Raw genomic sequence first — 18020 nt, 5'->3', positions numbered from 1 at the left:
CATTAAGCGTCTGCCTTTGGCTCAGGTCATGATCCCAGGATCCTGGGATCAAGCCCCGCATCAGGCTCCCTGCTCAGCGGGGAGCCTGCTTCTCCTTCTCCCTCTGTCTACCACTCTGCCTACTTGTGCTCTCTCTCTGTCAAATAAATAAATAAAATCTTTAAAAAAAAAAAAAAAAAGAAAGACTTGGCTCAGTAATCATCAAAACTGCCCAATACACCACAGATAACGGAGGAGAAAAAATGGGATGTGACTTGCAAACAAAGAAACTAGCCTCGAGCCTTCCTTTTAGACAGAGGCCCTGGGGGAAAGCCCCAGGCCACCCCACAACAGGCACTTGGTGTCACTAGAGACTTGGTTTTGCAGGGATAGTTTGGTAAATGACAGGACCAGCAGACCTCATGGACATCATTTCATTGATGCACGTGCTTGGCGGTGGAGGGGTTCCTTGGTCGGCTGTTTCTGCTCACTGGGGGCACTTGTCCAGTACCTTCAAGATTCCCTAAGGCACCCTCCTAATTGTTGCATTCTTTCTTTTTTTTTTTACTGAGGTCAAATCCACAGAACATAAAACTCACTGTTTTAAAGTGTATACAATTTAGTGGTTTTTAGAATACTCATCAGGTTATGCAACCATCACAGTTATCCAATTCCAGAACATTTCTGTCGCCCCAGAAAGAAACCCTGTACCTCTCGTTCTCCCCTCCCCATCCCTTGATAACCACAAGTCTGCTGTCTGTAGACATGCCTATTGTATATATTTCATATACATGAAATCGTATAATATGTGGTCTTTTGTGACTGGCTTCTTTCACTTAGTGTTGTGTTTTTCAAGGGTCATCCATGTTGTGGTATCTATCAGTACTTCATTTATATTTATGGCTGAATAATATTCCATTGTGTGGATAGATGGCATTTTGTGTATCTGTTCATCATTTGATGGACATTTAGGTGGCTTCCACTTTTTTGGCTTTTATCACTAGTGCTGCTATGAACATGTGTATGTGTGTTTGTTTGAATACCTGTTTTTGATTCTTTTTTAAGATTTTATTTATTTATGTGACACAGAGAGAGAGAGAGAGAGGGAGAGCACAAGCAGGGGGAGGGGCAGAGGCAGAGGGAGAAGCAGGCTCCCCACTGAGCAGGGAGCCCAACATGGGCTTGATCCCAGGACTCCAGGATCATGACCTGAGCTGAAGGCAGACGCTTAACCGACTGAGCCACCTAAGCACTCTATTTTCACTTCTTATGCGTAGACACCTAGGAGTGAAATTGCTGGGTCATACGGTAACTCTATGTTTTCCTAAAGAACTGCCATCTAGGAATAAATTTAGCTAAGGAAGTGAAAGACTTGTACACTGAACACTACAAAAGTTGTTGAAAGAAATGAAAGAAGACCTAAATAAGTAGGAAAACATCCCATGACTTAATATTGTTAAGATGGCAGTCTTCTCCAAATTGATTTACAGATTCAATGCACTACCCATCAAAATTCCAACTGCCTTTTTTTATAGAAATGAACAAGCTGATCCTAAAGTTTACATAGAATTACAAGGGATCCCAAATACTCCAAACAATCTTGAAAAAAACCACAAAAGAACAACATTGGAAGACTCACAATTCCTAACTTTAAAACTTACTACAAAGCTACAGAAATAAAAACAGCATGGTAGTGGTAAAGAAACAGACATATAGACCAATGGAACAGAATAGGAGTTCAGAAATATACCCATATATCTATGGTCAATAATATTTCAGCAAGGGTGTCAAGACCATTCAACGGGGAGAAAATAGTCTTTTCAACAAATGGTGCTGGGACAACTGGATCTCAACATGCAGAAGAATGAACTTGGACCCCTATCTCACACCATATATAAATATTACCTCAAAATGGAGTGAAGACCTAAATGTGTGTATTGGGGCACACCTTCAACACTCTGCCAGGCAGTTAACTGCTCTGCCTTAGCTTTCACTTCCTGCTTGCCTACAGACAGGGGTGAAAGCGTAGAGCCTTTTCAGGTCTTTCCTGAGCAAATGCACAGCCCCAGGCATGTCCATGGTCTTCTAGATTTCTAGAAATATGTCAGAGCTTCTCAAAGCCCTTATTCTTCTGAATTGTCTCATTCTCAAATTTTTCTTATCAAAGCCCTTATTCTTCTGGATTATCTCATTCTCAAATTTCTCTTATTTATCAAGCTCTTTCCTCCTAAGCTTTTTAGTTAGTCTGTTGTTTGCCCCAACTATTACCCATTGCCTCCAGCAACCACTAAACATTTTCCTATAAATATTTTTGATAAATATCCCAGGATCATGACCTGAGCCGAAGGCAGATGCCCAACTGACTGAGCCACCCAGGCACCCCTGTAAATTTAAGTCTTTACTCAAATTTAGGATGTCTTCAGTCACTATTTCTTCAAATATTTTCTCTGCACCAGTCTCTTTCTTAGGGTCTAATGACCCTCTTCATTAGGGTCTCATGACACTACTGTTAGACCTTTTGATGCTCCATAGGTCACTGATGCTCTTTATTTTTTCAATCCTTTTCACCCTATGATTTCTCTTTATCTGTCCTCAACTTTACTGACTCTTTCATTTGTCATCTCCATTCCGTTATTGAGCCCATTCAATGATTTGGCTTTGTTTTGTTTGTTTTGTTTGTTTGTTTATTTCGGTTTGGGTTTTTTTTGTGGGGTTTTTTTGTTTGTTTTTTTGAAGTTCTAAAGTCTTTTTTATACAGTTTATATTTATCTGCTGAAAACAAGTTCCATTCATTTCAAACATGTTTACCTTTACCTCATGGAGGATAGTTATGATAATTGCCATAGAGTCTTCGATAATTTCAACATCTGATTGTGTCTTCCCTCATGAATTGGCCATATTTTCCTGGTTCTCGGTATGTTGAGTATTTTTGGATTGTATGCTATACATTTGCAATACTGCTTTGTTTCTTTTGTTTTTGAGACTCTGGGTCCTGTTACATTCTCTGGAGAATGTTGGAATATTGCTTTTTTGTTTGTTTGTTCAAAGCAGGTGGTCAAGCTGGTTAAGACCATAGATTCTCTCTCTCCTTCTGTGTTCAGCGGTTCCCATGTCAGTTCAGTTTTCAAAGACTTGGCTACACATCTGTGTGTGCCCCGTGAATGCATTGTTGCAATGGGTATTAGTTGATATGTAGAAGCTGGGGAACCCATTCTCAAGCTTCCTCCTCTCCAGAATTTCCTCCACACTCCCTGACTCCCAGGTTCCCTTTTCCAGATTCCTCTGACCAGGAATTCTCTAGGAATGTCAGCCCCCTTCTTCCCCCCCCCCAACCCCCGCCCCTGCTGTAGGCACAGTTCTGTGTGATTGGGCTTCCTCTGGGGTGAAGTAATGAGAGAAAAGACAGAGGGTAGCAAATGACAGGGATCCCCTCATTCTTCACACAGCAGGGACCCTTTATCCTCACTCCTCTGTCCAGAAATGTGGGTCACCATCTCTCAGGATGTTAGGTGCCCAGGCCCCCCACCACCCCCACCATGACAATGAGGTTCCTTAAATGGCCCTGGGCTCAGGGTAGGACTGGGGAGAAGAAGAAGAATGGGGAGGTTCTCCACCCCCTCTCCTGCTCACAGGGGCCACTGTCCGGGTCTTCTGGCCATAAACACTAGTTTCTCTTGAAGGTTTTACTGTCTCCACCTGCTATGCAAGTCCCTAATTCAGCTGGCCTCAGCCCAAGGCCAGTAGATAAAGGAGATAAACAGGAAACCACCTCTGCCATACTGGTTTCTCTTCACCTTTTGACTTTCCCAATCTCCCTGCTACTATTTACTTTTCACAGCCTTTAGGTCATTACTTTTTGGGTTTTTCCAGTTTTCCAGTGGTAATCAGCAGATGAAGGAGATGAGTCCCCTTTTATCTCCTTAGAAACCTTTCCCACAGATGCCATTTCCTTCTTCCTCAGGCCTGGGGATTATCTGAGAGGCAGAGAACTAATTCCAGATCCTTATGCACCAGGCTTAGGGTTTTTCTAGTAATACGATCTTATAAAACCTAGGTTGATTGCTAATTAATTTCATTTTGGGGCACATAATTGTACATTGGCCTTAGCCGGTGGGTTCCGCAGGCCGGGCCACTCTTGGGGTCCCAATAGCACCCTGATTGCTTGTTGCCTTGATGACCCAGCTTGGTGTGGATTGATTAACTGCTGAGTCCTGAGTCCTCTCTCTAGTGGCCTTGACCTAGGGCCTGGGTGGGGAACCCCAGGCTGGGGATGGGATGACAAGAGCCCGTAGTGGATGCCAAGATGCACCATCCAGATTCTCCTCCCCCGTTCAGGGTTTAAGGATGTGTCCCCCTGAGCTGCCAAGTGCGTTGTTGCCAGACAGCCCCTATCTGCTGGCCATCTTCAGACTTGCATTTGCTAAAGAGCAACACCTTGCCCCAGGTCACATCCCCACCCCAGGTCACATCCCTGCCCCAGGGGCGCCCTTATGTAATGATCGATGCCGGTTTACAAAGTCCTGGCTCTCGTGCCCCCAGCTTGGGACGACTCTGAAAACCCTCTTGGCTTCAGAGATCCCCACTGGGTTGCCTGGGGCCTTTGCTGAGACCACACCACAGTCCGGAGTCTCCTCTTCCTGGTCCTGCTTCCTGCCCTTCTCCCATCCAGTGGCCAACCCTTTGTAATGAGGCTCTGGCAGGCTATCATCCTAGAGTCAGCATCCTAGCAGACCAAACCTGCAACAGAGCCTTTCTCTGCCACCAGGCCTACCTAGGCTGTGTCCTCCGTCCTCGGTGCCAAATGCAAGGCTCAGGTCCAGGGCCCGGGCGGCAGGTCACGGCAGCCAGCATGGAGGCCTGGCTCGAGCTGCTGTTCTCCAGACCCAGAAAGGTCCGCTTCCACACATTAGGTATTTTCTCTCTGGGCTGCCCACTGATTTGAGCATCAGACCAATGCTTGAGACCTGATTTCCACGCCACCCATACAATACCTAACGTACGAAGCATCCCCACTTTGCTTCTGGAAATCTAGTGCTGCCTTCTGGTGTCGGCCTGTAGAAGGTCCTTCCATCCCTACTCAGACTAGGAAGTTCATTTTGATGGCCTGGAGACACCATGCCCGGCTGATAAAGTGCTTTTCTAATGATCCTGGTGTTTCTATCACTAGCCCATTTCTCAAATCAAGGGGGAAGTCCTCTGAGCCTCTTTGGGAGAGGTAGTAGAGGGGGGAACTGGGGCAGGGACAGAATGTGTTCCAGCCCCACAGTCTCTCTATTCCATCCTCAATCCAGGCCAAGGACAGTGCCCCTAGGCACAGAGCTATATTTGGTTCAAGTGGGCATCGGCTCCCCTGGAAAATGCTGCACCTTGCCCTGGGGGCAAGCCGGCCCAAAAATACAGATTCCCATCCACACTTAATCCTCCCACTCAGCCTGACCCAAGAAGCCACACTGTGCTCCCTGTGGATGAGCTTCCTCGTGGTTCCTTCCGCTCCTACGGTCCCCGCCCCCCATTCAAGTTACTGAAGTTCTAGCCCCTCAGGACATTGTTTGGAAATAGGGTCATTGCAGATGTCACTGGTTAAAATGAGGTCATTAGGGTGGGCCCGAATCCAATAGGACAGGTGTCCTTATAAAGAGGGGGAATTTGGACACGCACACACAGGGGGAACACCGAGTGAAGATGAAGGCAGAGATCGGGGTGATGCTTCTACAAGCCAAGGAACACCACAGACTGACGAGAACACCAGAAGCTGGGAGTGAGACAAGGAACAGACCCTCCCTCACAGCCCCAGAAGGAATCAACCCCTCCAACACCCTGATCTCAGACTGCTGGCCTCCAGAACTTTCCGACACTCATTTCCACGGTGTCCACCCAGTGTGTGGTCCGTTGTCGCGGCAACCCCAGGAAACTCAGAGTCCAAGTGGAGCTCCCTTCTGGTGAGCCCGGTCTTGGCCCGTGGCTGCCAGTGCTTTGAGATGCTCTCAGAGCAGTCCAACCAAGGCCCCTGGTTCAACCTGCAAAGGAACGCGGAGATCTTACTGGAAGGGAATGAATGGACCCATCCGACGCTGTGGTCCTGGCATCCCTGTTCCCTTCAGGTGATCGTCCAGGGCCTCAATGTCGGAGCACCTGTGGTCTCAGGCAGCCCTCACTGGCACCCGGGTGAGTTGTTTTAACAGAACACGCTGCCCCATCCTGAACACATGGGGGACTCTCCTTGCCTTGTCCTCATCTTGGCCCAATAGCCGCTTACAAATCCCACATTTTTCTAGGGCATCTGGGCCTAAATGCCACTTCTAGTACCAATTTCTGCACTTGTGAGGGTTCTCTGTTTGCAGAGACCAACCTTGAGTGAATTAGGCAGGAAGAAGGGTTTTTGTGGAAGCATGCAAGGGCGCGTCACGGGAAGGGTGGGGACCGGGGCTCCGGGATTCACGGCAATGGGGACTCAGGGGACTCTCTCTCTAAGGCACCTCTGTGGGCGCCTTCCACCCCATCACCTTTGGTTCCAGTGAGCCCCTGCTCCAGACCCCCGGGCGAGGGAGAGAATGATCTGCCCGTCTCGGGTCGGATGCTCCATCCCTGTAGACCAGAGGTGAAGATTGGATTATTATCCTGAGTTGTCGTTGCAATATTAGTGGGTGTAAAAAGCACCCCCAGTCTGATTATTGTATTAATTCATTCAACAAATACTTATGGAGTGTCTACTGTGGTACATGCTCGGGAAACAAGGGTGACCAACCTCGGCCAACTCCTTGTCCTTGGAGCTGGCAGTCTTGGGAGCGAGGCAGACCCCAATCGGGTGGTAAAATCGGAATCAGGCAAGGGCCACGGGTTCCTGGTGCTCTGAGAGGGAACACAGGGGGTTTGACCTGAGGAAGCAAGGCCCCACCTTTGCCCCCCAGGTCACCACTGCGCATGCTTTAGACGCATTCCAAGCCATCAGTGCTGCTCCCCAGCCTGTCATTCTTCCCAGGATCATATTCCAAGCCTCCGCCATCATCCCCAGCGGAAAGATAAACTTCCTGCAGCCCCAGGGGCCACCATCTGGGCGCAAGTCTGTCACACTCCTCTCCCCAGTGGGGCCCCCGCTCCCGGCCCACTGTCTGTTCCTCTCTGTCTCCCCTTCTCTCTGTCTCTTTTGCTCGCTCTCTCTTGTCTGTCTCTCTCAGTGAGGAAAAATCAAAAGCACACGATTTTATTTTATTTATTTATATATATATATATATATATATTTTTTTTTTTTTTTTAAGATTTTTTTATTTATTTATCAGAGAGAGAGAGACAGAGGCAGGCAGAGGGAGAAGCAGGCTCCTTGCTGAGCAAGGAGCCCAATGTGGGACTCAATTCCAGGACCCTGGGATCATGACCTGAGCCGAAGGCAGACGCTTAACCGACTGAGCCACTCAAGCGTCCCGCACACGATTTTAGAAACTGGAACACAGATGAATTAGTGGATCTGACTTAGCAGAGTAGAGAAAGTTGAAAGCTAAGCTGTCAGAGGGGGAAGCCAGCAAGAAACAACCCGATTCCCCCCCAGTATGGCTGAAAACAAAGACTGCTACAAAGTATCCCAAAGGGCCAGTGGGTCCCCACACCTCCCTTCCCACTTCCCATCTACTCTGGCAAAAGCGTGGTATCAAACAGGCTCTGACTTTGGGAACACTGGGCAGAATCAGAGGCAGGAAGAGTTCTTCTTGAAACCATGGGGGTTTAGTGAAATCTGCTTTCCGAAACATGAGACCTCCTTTCCCAGTCTTTTTTACACCCCATGTGGCTCCTAGAATGCTCAGGGCCAAGTTACTTCCCCAGGCAGGGGATCAGATGAGTCCTTTCAAGAGAAACTGAGTGGCCCGAGAGAAAATACTACCAGATGTTGGAGGACACCCCTCCCCATGGCGGAGTCCCTCTCTTGCTTGCAGAGCGACTTACTCTACACACGTCATCAAACAGCCCAGCAACACCTGGCATCTTAGGAAATCCTCCAACAGGAGAAATGAAGCAAACACTTAAAAAAAAAAAATTAACTAGAGCAAACAATGATGACAGAGGAAGCAGGAACAAAGTTTACTGTCTTCGGGGAGACAGGAGCAAATATTGCGATCGGGCAGCAGGAGAACGTGTAAGAGAAAAACCGAGTCTGAGAATAAGAAAGCTCTGGAAATTAAAGACAGGCTTGCAGAAATAAAAGCAGAAGGGTTAGAGGACAGTGACGAGAAACTCTTCTAGAAAGCGTAACCAAAAGGGGCGCCTGGCGGCTCCATCAATTGGGCGTCAGACTCTTGATTTCTGCTCAGGATATGATCTCAGGGTCGTGGGACTTAACCCCATGTCGGACGGGCTCCTTGCTCAGTGCGGAGTCAGCTTGTCCCTCTCTCTCTGCTCCTCTCCTCGCTCTTTCTCTCTCTCTTACATAAATAAATAAATAAATAAATAACATCTTTTTTAAAAAAAGGAAAATGTAACTAAGAGATTAAGTGATGAAAATGAAAGAGAAAGCACAATGGACATTAGAGGATCGGAACAGAAGGTCCAACATCCGAATACTCAAAATTCTAGAAAAGCAGAAAAGAGAAAATGGAAGGGGACACTATGAAATAAATAAGTCAAATTCATTTCTCGAACAGAAAAGCATGAGTCTCCTGACTGAGGTGGCTACCTGAGTGCCTGTCATCATGGACCTTCAGAATCCAGGTTAAAAAAAAAGATTTACAATCTTCAGAGGCAGAATACCAGCCACACAGAAAGGATCCCGTATCAAAATGTCACGGGACATCCTGGATAGCCACACTGGAGGCCAAAAGACAATGAGAGGGTGTCTTTAAAATCTGAGGAGAAGGCATTGCCATTCTAGAATCCATGTTCAGTCACATGTAAGAATAAAAACTTTTAATTTTTTTTAAAGATTTTATTTATTCACTTGAGAGTGAGAGAGCACAAGCAGGGGGAGGTGCAGAGGGAGAGGGAGAAGCAGACTCCCTGCTGAGCAGGGAGCCGAATGCGGGGCTCGATCCCAGGACCCTGGAATCATTACCTGAGCTGAAGGCAGATGCTCAACCGACTGAGCCACCCAGGCGCCCCAAATAAAAACTTTTTAGATGTGAGGACTCCCCAAATTTTCCTTGCCGTATGCTCTTTCTCAGGAAGACCACTAAAGAATGTGCTCCCCGGAATGAAGGTCAGGATGATCAACGCTAGCCGCGCAGCATTCCCATCCCTGCCTTAGCTCAGAAATGTCTGCATTTCCAACCTGGTCTGGCAGGAGGCTTGCTCTACCCTCACCAGATGTGCAAGCTCTTTGCCTGTTGCTTTTTGACTCAATCCCCATCCTTCCATATGCTCCAATGCTCGAGGCTGGAAGATGGGAAATGACATTTCCCCGGGCTCCCTTACCAGCTGGCCTCTGGCTAGATTCTGCTAATGGAAAGCACCAAGGAGGGATCAGAAGTCAAGATGCAAGCAAAGACCTTCCCTGTTTCTGGTGGAGCCGTCGCTGGCTGGAGAGTCTGGGCTGGTTGTTTCTTGCTTACACGGCCCAGTTCGCACAATGCTGACCCCAGCCTCATTGATGCAGCAATTGTGTCTATAACACCATTTTCCCCTCTTGCCCTCTTGCCCCTCTAGCCCTAGAGGTCCTAACCTAGGTAGTCCCATCATCCCTGTGTCATGCTCCAGCCCTTTTAACGTGTTTGTGACCATTTTCCTGTATTAAATGTTCTGCTTAATTACTTACGAGTTCTGGTGTTTTCCTGACTGGAGGGACGGCTCAGGGTTGCACCATCAGGAACACATCACCTCCAAGGCCACGCGGCAGGGGAGACGTGAGATGGAGGTGGCCCACCAGCTCCTAAGTGCTTTGGCTTAAACATAGCCCAGGTCACTTCCTGTCATAGTCCCTTGGCCAAATTAATCATTTAATCCCAGTTGAACTGCATATAAGACTCGGAAATATAGGAGAAGACTTGGAATATTTGGTGAGCACTAAGTGTCTCTATTAGGACTTCCAAAGGAGAGAGATGCCGTGTGAGGAAACAGATTGATGCAAGAGAGAGAGAGAGTAAGAGACACAGAGTCCCAGATGATGACACCAGAGTTCCAGGCTGACAGAGCACTCCAGAGGGCCAACTGCCCAATTTGGGTCCAAAGGAAGGAGGCTCCAGAAGGGATGTCTGGAAACAAAATGAAACAAATAGATTTTCTGATATGTTTGACCAGGTGGAAATTTGGGTTCACAGGCATTTAGAGAGCCAAAGGAGGATGCAGAAAGACTTTTCAGGAGATTCTAAGACTGAATCAAAGCAAATTTTAAAAAGAAAAAAAAAAAAGAGAGGAGGAGAGATTAATTCTAGGAAGAACTAAGAGTTGTACAAGAAGGGAACTAATACAAATCCTTTTACTGGGCTCAGCGGGGAAAAATATTTACAGAGATGTACTCATGGGAACAGTACATGTGGATTTACCACTGACTGTGATGAAACTGTGGAGAGGTGTGGTCCCGTCCTGGACTTTTGCAGCTGACCACCAGAGTTGGTACAGACTCCACAAGATAAGGGCATCACGCCCAGGAAGACTGCCCCCACATAGACACCATCTGCAAGTTTGGGAGTCTCCAGGCCCCCGGCACTTCTGACCAACGGGCTACAAATTCAGGGATTCCTTTGACCTACTCAGGCCGGATCATTAACTAGATCAACTCACAGAATTCAAGAAAGTGCTATACTTACGAGTACAGTTTTACTACAAGGGATACAAAGCAGGACCAGCCATGGTCCCTGAAGAGATCCAAGGTCTAGGAAGAGTCCTGAATGTAGAGCTTCTATGTCCTCTTTCTGGACATGGAGAATCTATCACCAACCAGGAAGCTCACCTGAATCATGGTGCCCATAGTTTTCATTGGTGTTTCATTGCGTAGGGATGATCGATTGAATCATTGGCCATGTGACTGACCTCAATCTCTAGCCCCAGAGGTTGGGTTGATATCACCCGGCTCAGAGCCCCAACCCTGTAATCATATGGTTGGTCTTTCTAGTATCACCAGCCCCCATCCTGGAGCTAATCCAGCCCCTTGCCCCCCGAATAACAAAGACATTCCTATCACTGGAGAAATTGCAAGGGCTCTATCCCAGAAAACTGGATAAAGACCAGACAAATTATTATAGGGAGGAAGAAAACGTGTATGTGTGGCTTAAAGAGTTAAATCTGCATCTTCCAGAGTGGGATGTCCATAGATACTACGTAAAATAGAAAAACCAAGTAATAGCATTATAAGCGTATTATTTAGAAACATGGCAAAAAAAATATCAGAAGAAACGGGACGGGACTCAGAAGCGAGGAGAGATTTTTGTTGTTGCTAAAGCCTCGTAGAACAATTTGACTTATTCAATTCAGTATATGTATTGCCTGGACAAAAAATTAAAGGGAGAGGGGCTCCTGGGTGTCTTAGTCAGTTGAGTGTCCGACTCTTGATTGCAGCTCAGGTCACGATCTTAGGGTCATGATATTAAGTCCCATGTCAGGCTCCACACTGGGCATGGAGCCTGCTTGGGATTTTCTCTCTCCCTCTCCCTCTGCCCCTCCCCACTCCCTCTGCTTGCTCTCACTTTCTTAAAAAAAAAAAAAAATTAAAGGGAGAAAGAGGAGGAAAAGGGTGGCTGTTGTTTGTGAGGTGCTCAGTCATGGTCATGGACAGGAGAAATACTCTCCAGGATAGAACTGTTGATTGGGAAGACACCTTATGCAGGTTTTGATGATGTAAAGGTGAGCAACGTACCTGCTAAGGAGTCAGACAGAGAGGAAGGGGGAACCAAGGGTGGTCCCTCTCATCAGCCACCGGAGAACTGTCCAAAGCTGCCTAGAGGTGGAATAGCATGAGACTGAGTGACATGGAGGTCACTGGTGACATTGGAGGGAACTGTCTGGGTGGAGTGATGGGACCGAGGCCAAGTTGGAGAAGGGGGAGGAACAGGTAGATGGAGATATGGACAGAACTGCTATGGGGCATCTTCCTAGGCAGTTTGGCCACCGAGGGCAGGAGAGAGAAGAGGTTGCATGTTTTTAAGATGGGAGAGCCGAGAGAATGAGCAAATGCTCTTGGAAAGAAGCCAGCAGAGAGAGAGGTTAAAGATTCAAGGAGTGAGTGGATCCTCTGGATCCTCTGGGCATGAGGTCTCCCTGGAGGAAGGACCAGGCAGAGATAGCTCTGTTCCCAGCCCTCCAGGGGGAGGGAAGGTGCACACCTAGCTGGCCAGAGGGGAGATGCTCGCTTTTCCTGAAACTCCTGGCTAGCAAAGTGCTGTCCCTATTCCACAGATGCAAGGGAATAATTTGCCTCATTACCCAACTGGAAGAGGCCGTTGTGAATCCAGATTTTTCTGCCTCCAGAGCTAGGCTCTTGCTGCGCTGGTTCCCCTGATGAGGCAGAGGCAGGGGCAGTCCTCGGCCGCCTGGAGCTTCTAGTCTGGGGGTGAAGCTGCCAGCCAGAGCGCAAGCTTTTCAGAGAGCTAGAGGAGAAGTCCTAAACTCCACAGCCTGTGGGGCCAGGAAGCATCCAAAAATGGAACAAGGCGGGGCGGCCAGGCCAGGATGGAGAGAGTAAGGAGGGAAGAGGACTGTGACCACATGAGGGCTGTGCCCACCTCCAGTGAGGCATTCCCATACTCTAGCCCAGGAACAGCTCTCCAAGGCCAGAGCTTGGGATTTTTCAAGAGAATTGGAGTATCCCGATTTTAATGTGAACTCTCCAGGTTCAGACAGTGCAGCAAAGTGATGGGATATCAAGATGGTCAGGTAAGGCCTCCCTGAGGAGGAGACCCCTGACCCAGGCAGGGGTCAGCTTGGCCTGTCCAGGGACGCCTCTGCACATGGCTCCTGGGGTGGGGACCAGGGGAGGGCAGAGGTTGGGGGCGACAGAGGGGGGACCTGACTGCAGGCCTTGTGCGTAGAGGAGGCGAGCCGGGCTAACCCTTTAGTTAACGAGGGTGGCTCCCACGGCCCCATCTGGTCCTTTGGGGTCCCAGCCCACTGTCCAAAGGCGCACAAACTCCGCGCCCCGCCCCCCCCCAGCCCTGCCTTCACCATCCCAGGCTCCAGGAGGAGGGGTTCGACGGGCGGAGGCAGCAGCCCCTCTTGGGTCCGCTGGGGGGCGGATTGGGGCCTCCTCTTTAGGTGAGTGTCCTCCAATGGAGTGCTAATGAGCCACAGCTTGGACCCGGGCCAGGGGCGCCGCGAGGCTGCACCGGCCCCCCGGGGGGTGGCAGGGCCCGGGCCGGGAGCCTCGCCCGCCGCCCCCCCGGGGCAGCGACAGTCGCCACCCGCGGGTGAGCGGCCGGGCGGGGAAGGGTTAAGCCCACCGAGCTCGCGGCGGCCTAGAGCGGCGGCGGCGGCGGCGCGGGGGCCGGGGCGCGGGGCGCGCGGGTGGCGGGCGGGGGACAGGATGCGGATGCCGGGGGGACTTCCTGTGCCGGCCCCGCCGCCCCCGCCCCCGGCCCGCTGCCCGCTGCCGGCCGGACACACGCTCGGGCGGGCGGGCGAGCCAACGGGACTCCGGCGCGGGCCGCCCCCCGCCCGCCGGCTCCGGGCACCTGTGGCCGCCGGCGGACCCCGGCCGGACCCGGCCGGCCCCCTCCCTCTCCCCCCCCGGGGACCTGGGGCCGGACCCCCGCCCCGGCCGGCCCCCAGCCCCCTACCCCCCCCTCCCCTGGCCGCCGACACCAACTTCTGCTCGCGAACTCCGTTCTGCCCCTTTTTTGGCCCAGGGCGACCTCGACGGCCCTGACAGCGACAGGCCCGCCGCGGTGCCCAGAAAGGCCCCCTGTGGCCCAGCGCCTCCCCGGCTCTTTCTGGATGGAGGCGCCTCAGGAAGGAGCTAGCGGCCTGCACGCTCCCGCCGCTGCTGACCACACCTCCCCTGGCGCCGAGGCCGCTGCGAAGAGCAGGAAATGCTGCACCAGGTGGGCCCAGCGGGGAGGTGGGCGGGGGGCGCTCTCCGGAGGGCTTCTGGACTGGATTCTGCAAAGGGGAGTTGGAGTTATCCTGCTCGGAGGCGAGGCAGGACTGGATGTGGGGATACCTCTGCAGGGGCCAGAGTGGATGCAGGAGAGAGGTGGGGAACCTTCCAGACTTCAGGAGCCCCTGGGCCAGAGCTGATTCCATGGGTTGTGCTCTGGAAACCTGCCTTCCTAGGGAGCTGAGGTGGCATCTGGAACCTGTGGCCTGCTTGTGGCCTTGGAAGGCTGGGTGAACCCCAACAGCGCTCTGGGAGGCAAGAAACCAGGGAGGTGAACACACATGTCAGTGCTTTGAAGGGGGCGGTGGAATGTGAGGTGTCTCTCTTTTTCTGCAAACTTCCTCAAATGTCCCTTGTGGGACTCCAGCTCCCTAGTGAAAGCCGGTTCCCACAGTCGGCTCTCAGTGAGGAGCAGATGTACCAGCAGCCCCTAAGCCTGGGGCTGAGCATGGGCCCTGCAAAGTTGGGACAGGAAGGTCTGCCCCTGGGGGGGAGCGGAGGGGGGGATGAATGGGCCCTGGGAGCTGAGCCTCCAGGCAGCCCTGCGCCTCCCTTCCCCAGCTATGGATTGCACCATCCTCCTTTCCAGCCTGGGTGGAGATGGAGGGCTCTCTGGCAGTCAGTGCCACGGGGCTGGGGGCTCACAGCACTCCTGCCCACCTGAACAGCTTCCTCATTCCTCTCAGCACAGCTGCCCCCCCGGGATCTTGGTCTGAACGCTAGGATGGAGCTGGGGGCAGCCACTGAGACCTTCGTGCTGGAGCTTCGGTGTCTTGAAGATGGGGGCCCAGGGCCTGGCACCCTCTCAGGTGAGGGGCTTGTGAGGGGTGTGGCTCTGACCTAGAGCAGGAGATAGTCCTCAGCCCCTGGGAGGACCTTTTGACAGGGCCCCAGGCCTGCTGTGGCCGAGAGAGAGGGGGCTGTAGGGTGCGGGGCAGCCTGCTGTCTGCAAGGGCGCTCACTTGGTGGTTTCCAGGTGGGGAGGGCAGGCTGCAACCTCTCACGCCAGCTGACTTGAGCTGCCTGCAGTAACACTGGCAGGTTGGCCTCAGGATTTTCTGAGGCGGCTCCGTCAGGCTGTGGTTTTGCTGGTAACAGGCTCCCGACAGTGCAGACATTCTCAGCCCATGCCCTGGACCCCGGATGTGTGCTGGCTGGGAGCTGCTGCTGTGTCCTCAGTGGTCATGTAGTCTCCACTGCCCTCCTACCTGTCCCGGGCTCCAGACTCAAGTTCTCAGATTGAAATCAGGGGCTCTCTCCCTTGTGCCCCAGGCATTGGCCCCCTGGCTTCTCTTTTTCCTGTGGCCTTCTCTGACCTTGTCCGCTTTTCCTGACCTCTGCTTCCATCCATCTTTCTCCCCTTTTGCCCAGAGCCAAATGTGGCCTGTAGAACCTTCCAAGATGCCTTCTCCCTCTGGCACCCACTCTGGGCCAACTTTCTATGGTGGTCATGCTCCTGGGAGCCAGTTTCCCTCTCTGTCCTTTGAGGGCACTAAGTGAGGGCTGGCTCAAGGTTGAACAGCGTGAAAAGAACCAACGAAATTGGAGGGGTTGGGTGGGGATGTGTGGAGGAAATGAGGGGTCTTCCGGCTCAAATATTTGACCGAGAAAAGTCTTGCAAGGGTATACACATCAGGTGAACTTAATGTTTACTAAAACATCATTGTTAAAAATGCTGACGTGGCTGCAAGAAGCCGGGACTGGCCACACGGCCAAATGCTGGGCTAGAAATGTGAAGACTCAAACAGAGGCGCGATGTGTCCCTGCTGCTCTCAGAGGTGGCGGGAGGCTGGAGTGGCTCAGACCTGCTTGGGGGACAGAGGACAGGTTTGCATGGCTATCTTTGCTCACCATGCGCCTACTCCTGGCTAGTGTGTGTATGTGGAAAATACCTGTCCTTTAACCTAAGCAAACATTATTAGGAATAGTTTTCTAAAAGGAAATTATTTACATGGAGATATCCCTTGGTTTTATTAGATCAATATACTCCTGGAAAAGTGGCCAGAAAGCAAAATTTTATAAATAAAACCCCTGCTTTCCATTATAAAATTGAAAATATGAGGCGGGGGATGCCTGGGTGGCTCAGTCGGTTAAGCGTCTGCCTTCGGCTCAGGTCATGATCCCGGAGTCCTAGGATCGAGTCCGCATCAGGCTCCTTGCTCCACAGGGAGCCTGCCTCTCCCTCTGCCTACTGCTCCCCCTGCTTGTGCTCTCTCTCTCTCTCTCTGATAAATAAATAAAATCTTAAAAAAAAAAAAAAGAAAAAGAAAAAAATATGGGGCAGTAGGAAAAATAAATGTTGAAATCAGACTTGGGAATGGAGCAAGCCTCTTTGGACTTTCTAGGAACACAGTATAAATGCTCGAAACGAGAAACGACACATGGCTGTTGTGCAGAGTGACACGTGACAATGGAGTGACACGTAGGTGGCAGGGGTTACTGTACACCTGCACAACGCTGAGCCGCACCTGTACCCCTCGAATTCTCGCTGGGGCCCTGAGAAGGGTCGATCTCCTTTTGCAGACAGGGAAACTCAGGTTCCCAGAGGTCACATAACTGGCCGGTCGCGATGTGGGCCTGTGGAGTTAGTCCTTTCTGTTCCAGACTAACAATCTCAAACATGTCCCATCTCGAGGCTGTTTCACACGGGACTAGTTGTGTCCTCGGTATTTCCAAACTGTTCGTCAGTTTGCAAACTAATTTCCTAACCCACAGGGAGAGGGGGTTTGTCAAGCACCCGCCTGGTTCTAGAGGCTTCACCCAGGAAGCTGGAAGTGTGGGTATCCTGAGGCTGTTACTGACAGGGAGGCCTCTGAGGCTGTAGGAAGAGTGGTAGTTAGGGCCTGACCTGAGGACTTCCCGCTGGAAACCTCGTGCTCTCTCTGACACTTCAGGGACTTTTAGAAACCACCTGTGGTAATACTTCCAGGCAGCTTTACAGAGATTCTTTATTATTTACAGAGAAGGCAAGTTCTCACTTATTTAAGGCAAGACCCTAACTGAGGTCAGAGTTCAGCGTGGGCTTGTGGCTTAGCTGTCCGAGTGGCTTGTTCGCTGATTCCCACTGGATGGTAATTAAGCCCCAGAGACTTCTCGGGGAATGGTGTTGGGGGGCCCCAGACACCCAGACTCTTGTCACTGCCAAGATCTAAGCATGGAGGCTGTGTGGAGGAAGGCCCAGAGGAGAGGTCAGAGAGTCAGGGTCCAGAGTGACACGACCCGCAGTCCTTCGGCACATTTCTAAGCCAGCCCCACACCTCTGGGCATTTCAGTTTCTGCCACGCTGCCATGGCCAATTGACCCAGTGCTTTTGGGTCCCTGCTGAGAGCTCAACAATGTGTCCTAGAGTGGCTGTCCATGGGGCAGGGTAAACGGGGAGGTCCTGGGGGTCTGACCCCGAGAGCTGCCTGTAGATCTTTCTCTCCTGGCTTCCTGCCATTTCCACTACAGGTGGCAGCGGTGGGGGTGAGAATCAAGAGGAAGAAGAGGCTCAGGAGAAGAATGGCAGCCCACCACGGCCAACAAGCTCAGCCCCGATGGGGGCCGGGGAACTCGCTGAGGAAGCACAGCCCGGACAGCAGGAGTTGCAACTGCAACAGTCAGAATGGCAACGAGAGCTGCAGCCAGAGCAGCAAACACAAAGCCAGCCGTCAGGACAGCAGCTAGAATTGCAGCAGCAAGATGGGCAAGGCCAGCTGCCTCAACAAAACAAGGACCTGCAGGGAACACCCCAACCTGTGCCCCCTGGGCAGCTGAGACCACAGATGCAGCTGATGCAACGGCAGGAACAAACACAGGAGCAGCAAGTGCAGGAGCAACAACTGTGGCAGCAACAGCAGAAACTGTTACAAGAGCAGGACCAGTTACAGCAGCAGCAGCAGGACCTGCAGCAGGAACAGTTACAGCAGCAGCAGCAGCACCTGCGACAGGAACAGTTACAGCAGCTGCAGCAGCAGCAGGACCTGCAGCAGGAACAGTTACAGCAGCTGCAGCAGCATATGCAACAGGAACAGTTACAGCAGCAGCAGCAGCA

General features: G+C 51.3%; 1 protein-coding gene across 1 annotated transcript in view; it reads left to right on the top strand.

Moving 5' to 3' along the window:
- The first annotated feature begins 13832 nt into the window (after positions 1–13832).
- The window catches only part of ZNF853 (zinc finger protein 853), a 7263-nt gene continuing 3075 nt past the window's right edge, over positions 13833–18020 (top strand). Inside the window, exons 1-3 of the mRNA XM_032394162.1 lie at positions 13833–13931; positions 14679–14796; positions 17438–17956. Of these exons, the coding sequence (XP_032250053.1) occupies positions 13920–13931; positions 14679–14796; positions 17438–17956 (649 nt within the window). The 5' untranslated portion in view covers positions 13833–13919. The remainder of the gene's footprint in view (positions 13932–14678; positions 14797–17437; positions 17957–18020) is intronic.

The sequence above is a fragment of the Phoca vitulina genome, unplaced genomic scaffold, assembly GCF_004348235.1.
Source record: "Phoca vitulina isolate PV1807 unplaced genomic scaffold, GSC_HSeal_1.0 scaffold79, whole genome shotgun sequence".
Classification (NCBI taxonomy): domain Eukaryota; kingdom Metazoa; phylum Chordata; class Mammalia; order Carnivora; family Phocidae; genus Phoca; species Phoca vitulina.
The sequence above is the reverse complement of the archived record's forward strand: the minus strand, read 5'-3'. Positions and strand labels throughout refer to the sequence as shown.